Source organism: Parasteatoda tepidariorum, chromosome 6 (assembly GCF_982258835.1).
Source record: "Parasteatoda tepidariorum strain Cologne lab strain chromosome 6, Ptep-v5.0, whole genome shotgun sequence".
Taxonomy (NCBI): Eukaryota; Metazoa; Arthropoda; class Arachnida; order Araneae; family Theridiidae; genus Parasteatoda; species Parasteatoda tepidariorum.
In genome coordinates, this window is record NC_141760.1 from 75,369,518 (window position 1) to 75,375,998 (window position 6,481).

The window sequence follows — 6,481 nt, forward strand, 5'->3', positions numbered from 1 at the left end:
ATTTTAAAGGATTGTGACAAAATTCTGTAATGCTAGTTGAGCTTTTTTGTACTTTTCTTTTGGCATAATTGGCCCCAAAGACATGTCATTCTTGCAAAGAGTAATTATCATTGATAAGAGCTTCAAAGTATATAATACCCTGAATGATTTCTTATAGTTTGCATGTTGCATGAAAAGAACTGTGTGTGGGGGGGGGGGGGTGGTTATGACTTGACAAGAATGACAATAGTTATGATTCAGTGTCCAGGTTTGACCAATGGGAGGTATCTATCTATTGTTGCAGCAAAAGTACATAACTGTTACTTTAAAATTGTAGTATTCATTTCCGTGATGTATGGTGAGATCGTGACTTAGTTCCTTAATAGTTACATTTGAAGAAAAGTGTAGTTACTTGATTATAATTTTGAAGTTTGGTGTAGTGAATTTTTTATCAAGATTTTGTGGATAACTCTTAGGATGTCTCTGCTCAAGGATATTAAGTAAGTTTACCTTATTTTTTTATTGATTTATTTATTGATTAATTAAGGCTTTTCATTCTTCTATATCCATTTTATTTAATACGTTCTAATTAGAAAAAAAAATGTGGCTTATAGTTATGGTTCATCTGTGTCTGAATAAGTTTTTGTATTTGAAATTTTTTAGTATTTGTAATTAGTATTTGAAATTGTTGAATATATTTGAAAATAAACTAGGAAAGAAAATATGACTTAATGTAATTTTAATTCAATGTAGGATTTATTTGATTAAATAATTTGTTTTTGATCTCCTCCAAAAGTTTTTCCAAGTTTAATTAAGTTTATTGCTGAAATGGTTTTGGGTATTTAAGGTATTTATTTATTTGTTTTAAAAATTATTTCAGGAATCAATTGATTCTGCATTGAAACGTCAGAAATTACTTTAAGAATCTCATTTTTTTCACTCTTCCTATTAGTAATTTTTTAAAGAAAGTAAATAATGTGTAGTGTAATTTTAATTTAATATAAGTTTTATTTGATCAAATAATTTGTTTTTGAAGCATATATTTTTTTTTAATTTGATTAAATTTATCGCTGAACTGAATTTCGCTGTTTAAAGTATTTATTAATTTATTTTATAATATATTTTGTTCTGTGGTATCAAGAATCAATTAATTCTGCCTTGAAGTACCTAACTCCAACAATAGTTTTTCTTAATTAAAATTCAATTAACCTAATTTCCTTCAATGTATTTTGATAATTAATGTTAATTAAAACTCATTTTTTTTAATATTTTTGTTTTATGAGGAATTAGGTGATTTTTCATTAAAACGTCCGAAATTATATCTAATTTCTTCTCTCTTTTGTAATACTTTCTTTAACAAAATAAATATAATAGAGTGTATTAAATTATTTGTTTTTGTTCTGAAAGTGGTTTTTAGTTCATTGATGCTACGGATTTCGTTATTTAAAATGTTTATTAATAAATTTTAAGCAGTGCTCTCAGAAATCAGTTGATTCCTTAGCCCCAGAAATTACTCTAAATATTTCAGCTTTTCCTTGCTGTCTTTTTTAATACCTTTTCTTGCTAAGTAAATGTGATATTATGTAATTTTGATTAAATATAAGATTTAATTGATTAAATTATTTATTTTTGACCTAACAAACAGTTTTTTTTAAAAAATTTTATTTAACTAAGTTAATTGCTGAAATGAATTTCATAATTTCAAGTATTTATTAATTTATTTCATAAAATATTTTATTCTGTGGTATCAGAAATCAGTTCATTCTGTATTGGAGCGACAGAAATTTTTCTAAATATCTAATTTCTTGCCACTTTTAATACTTTTCAGCAAAGTAAATATGACATAATGCAATTTACATTTAATATTAGATTGATTTGACTAAATAATTTCTTCTTGAACTCTGCGAAGAGATTTTTTTAATTGAATTAAGTGTAATGCTGAAATGGATTTCGTAATTTAGAATATATTGTAATAAATATTGTTTTCTGTGGTATTAAGAGTCAATTTACTCTGCTTTGAAGTAACAGAAATTACTCTAAATATCTCAGTCCTTCCCCTCTCTATTTTTAATACTTCTTTTATATAATATAATTATATATCATAATATAATTTTAAATTAATATAAGCTCTATTTGATTATATTATTTGTTTCTGTACTCCACGAAGAGTTTTTTTAATTAAACTTCTTTTATTTAATCACTGTTATTTCGTAGAGTACAATATTTCGTTATTTATAGTGTTTATTAGTTATTTTTATAAAACATTTTAATCCAAGTTATCAGGAATCAATTGATTCTGCCTTGAAATGACATAAATTACTCTAAACGTCTCAGTTCTTCCTCTCTCACTTTTAATATGTTTCTTTAGCAAAGTAAATGAGATATAATGAAATAAATTTAATGTAAGATATATTTGAGTAAATTATTTGTTTTAGTACTTCTCGAAGAGGTTTTTTAATTAAATTTATTTTAGTTTCTTACGTATTTTGTTATTTAAAGTATTTATTATTTTATGGTGTGGTGTCTGGCATTAGCTGAATCTGCATTGAAGTGACAAAAATCTCAGTTCTTTCTCTCTCCTTTTTAAAAAATTTTTTAAAAGGAATTAATGTGGCATAATGTAATTTAATTTTAATGCAAAGATTTTTTGTTTAAATGATTTGTTATTGTACTCTACGAAGTGTTTTTGAATTAAATTTTTTGTAGTTTAATACTTAAATGTATTTCGTTATTTACAAGATTTATTTATTCATTTTATAAAAAATTTTTATTCTGTGGCATCAGGAATCAGTTGATTCAGTATTGAAGCTACAGAAATTACTTTTAAATATTTCAGTTCTTCCTCTCTCTCTTTTAATGCTTTTTTCAGCGAAGTAAATATGACACAAAGCAATTTTAATTTAATGTCAGATTTATTTGATGAAATCATTCGTTATTAATGCTCCCAGAAGAATTTTTTATTTAAAATTTCATAATTAAAATGATTATAAATGACATTTGCTTTCAATAGAGAGCAATTATTCATTAAGAAGTTTTTTATACTGCAATTTCTGTATTCTTTTGCACTTAGGTTATTTAAATGAAAATTGTCTGTCAGAGAAGGAATTACCTATTCAAATTGAGATTTTCCTATTTTGTTTTTCCTAATGAAGGGAACGAAATATATTACATCTATTGATATGGATTAGAGGAAAATTAAGTCATTTTTAATATGTGGGAAGAGTAAAATATTGCATGATTTAATTTTTTATTCCTTTAATATGAATTTTATTAATTAACTTAAAAAAAGTTTTGTTTAAAGATTTTTTTTTCACTGGTTTTATTTGTATAGAATAACATAATTTTGTCATAGTCAAAAGTAGGCAGTCCTGTAGTAGTTGGCTATTACTTTTTATTTGGTTTAGTATTTATTCGTTTGAATTTACTATTTTGAATCCTTTAAATTAATAAATTCTGAATTAGTTTTGTTATTTTAAATATGTGGTAATGTTAAAATTTTGTCACATATTTTTTTGTGAATAAACTTTCTTTATTTTATTTGCGAAAATGGATATTAAAAAAGTAATTACTTTACGCACTTTTACTTTTAAAAAATTGAGTTTCTTTACATTTGAAAAATTAATGGGTCAAATGCTTATAGAATTTTTTTTTACTAATGAATCTTTTTTGAAAAAAATTAGTAATTATTATTAAGAGCCATTAAAATATAGAAAGAGATTTAGTCCCATTAATCTTGAATTCAGCTGTTTATAAATAGAAAATTTTGATCCAATTATGTCAGAAAATATTATTTTACGTCAAATTTAATTTGATAAATTGTAATTGATAACGATAAAATAATATAATATGCGATTTGTTTTTTCAAAAATAAAGTTTTCAATATTAGTTATTTCTCAATCATACATGTGAAAAAGAGGGGTAAAAAATGTACACTAATTTACTGATATATCACGTACTCCAAGAATAGCGCCAAGCATGTCCTTAGGCTGTGAAATACTGTAGTGAAGGAAAAGGTTTTCTTCTTCATGGATGGGTTTTACTGATTTTGTTACGATATAATCATTTGTGGATATTTATTGTGCCCATATATTTTTTGATATTCATCGTGTGTTGATATTTATCAATATTTAGCTTATGTTAACATTTTTCGTATTTTTCATATATCGTGAGAATATCTTTTAAATACTGTTCTCGCGATAAATTAAAATTATCGACGTTTTACGAGACATCGATGCATCGAACTATTAGCACCGAATTTGTCTGTGAATAATGAGTCCTAAGTTTAAAGATGTATCGTACACTGTAAGGATTAACTGGATTAACTTAACTGAGGAAAAAGATATTTTTCTAAGGGAAAAAGCATTGTTTAAGAAACTGTTTTTGCTTTTCACCGTTGCCAACTCACTGTAAAAAAATCCCATTATTATTGCAGACTTTCTCTGGATATTTGCAAAGCAGTTTTCAGTTTTCTTTACCGTATAATTACTCTTTCTCTTTCATATCATTTTAGAAAGTAGTAGAGAAGTATCGAAAAGTACTTGCTCTTATTTTTCAGGAAATATTTAATAATAATAACATCGTATAAATAAAACTGTGATCCAATTTTATTTTTAAATCGATACTTTAGCAATGTATTTCTTTAATATATAATTTTTGGCACATTTGATTAAAATGCATTTTCATTCTGGTAGGCCTCTATAGTTTAAACTTCTTTTCACTTATATATTATTTCAAGAACTTTTTTAAGATGAAAATAATTTAAGATTTTTTTCATACTGAGACGCCTAGAGCTCTGGTAGCATATAGGACTCTTTGAGATGACCCAGGTTCGAATCTCAGCGTCGCGGAGAATGGTCGTACGAATGGTGCTCTCGGCATGCACTGACCACAATGCAGGCATACATTTATCATAGAAGTTTTTATTGATATAACTGAATTTTCAGAAATAATAGTACTTATCTGGTGAAAAGACAAGCGCCTGTTTTTTTGAAGAAAAAAAAATGAAAAAAAGCAGTATTTTGGGATAGAGCTCACTTCTACTCGGACATGGTTCCAACGTCCTATCCAGCCAGCAGACTATTTCGGCCCTTCCAAAATGTTATGTATTATTTTACAGAACCACATTAATTTTATGGAATCATTTATTTAATTAAGGTGATTTAGTGATTTTACAGCATATATTATTACAACATTTCCAGTATATAACTTTTGTCCCGAATTTTTTTTTTACAGTGAAACGCACCGCCAATTTTTTGCAGCATAATTTAATAATACCATTGTTGATACATTATTTTTTTGATTTAATTGTTTATATTTTTTTCAGAATCTCAGCACCTGTTAGACCTGTGCAACAGATAAAGAGAAAAGCGGTTGAAGATATTGCTACTAAGAACAGCAAGAGTATGAAAAGAGACCCTGAAACAGAGAAACTTCAGCAAACTCCCAGGTGCCGATTTTTTCCGAAGTGCCGCATGGGTCAAAAGTGCCTTTTCCAGCATCCAACCTGCAAGTATAATGCCGCATGCAGAAATCTGAAGTGCATCTACCGACACATTGGTCCCAGAAAAATAGAGCTCTTCGAGAACAAGGAGAACGAGCAACCCAACAGTTTCCGATTGCTGCTCGAGAAATTAGAAAAGCAAAAGCCTAATCCATACAAATGGGTAAAACCTAAAGATGTTGGTGCAAAAAAAGATGTACCATAGACGCAGAAAATTGATGGGTAAAACAGGTATTTTAACGAACGCGATTTTAATTCACCAATCAAATCCCGTATCCATCTTTGCACACGATGGAAGCAAGAGTACGCGGTCTCTGCAATGAATTAGGGAAATGTTATTTGAGTAATGTTTTATGAATTAGATTGAAGAATATATAGAAGCAGATTTGTATAGTAAGTTGGGTTTCTTCTTAAAAGTTTCAATAAATTTTTTTATTCCAAATTTTTCTGTTCTGTAGTTATTTCAAAATTAATTTTGTTTCTGATTTATTGCTTTATTTACATTTTTTTTTAATTTGCAAGATTTGATACTGCAGTATTTATTCATTTACCGAGAAAAAAATTTATTAGCTAATCTTTTCTAGCGCGAGATTATAACATTCTTACCACATTTAAACATACAGATTATTCAGTCTAAAGGAATTTTTGCTTAAAATATATTATGTTAATTCAGAACTGTAATAATAATAAATTTCCCCAGCTTTACTTAGAAGTTTGTTAATTATTTCAGTACTCATCAAACTTAAAAATGTTCCATAACCAACAGTGTTATAGGTTTAAATCTGAGAATTATTTAATGTTACATGTAATTCCTAAAAAAATATACAAGTTAAAGTTAGTGTTTATTTTATATGAATAAAAATGGAAGAATTTTTTGATCCTACGTATTCATCGAAAAATCATTCCATGAGTTGATACTGCTTTGTTGTTATTTAACAATGAATGAAATCTCAGGTTCATAATAATCCGAATCTCTTTAAGTTATTCGTTTTAAAAATACAA

General features: G+C 26.6%; 1 protein-coding gene across 1 annotated transcript; it reads left to right on the forward strand.

The window, feature by feature from the left end:
- The first annotated feature begins 329 nt into the window (after positions 1-329).
- On the forward strand, positions 330-5,921 carry LOC122269628 (uncharacterized). The gene is made up of 2 exons (XM_043043587.3): positions 330-479; positions 5,303-5,921. The coding sequence occupies exons 1-2, from the start codon at positions 457-459 to the stop codon at positions 5,682-5,684; spliced, it is 405 nt and encodes a 134-aa protein (XP_042899521.1). The 5' UTR covers positions 330-456; the 3' UTR covers positions 5,685-5,921.
- Positions 5,922-6,481: the final 560 nt, after the last annotated feature.

Excerpts from the sequence above, each read along its gene's own strand:
- LOC122269628 (XM_043043587.3), top strand. The coding sequence starts at position 457 with ATGTCTCTGCTCAAGGATATTAA. Across the intron at positions 480-5,302 it reads TCTCTGCTCAAGGATATTAA|AATCTCAGCACCTGTTAGAC; the intron begins GTAAGTTTACCT and ends TATTTTTTTCAG.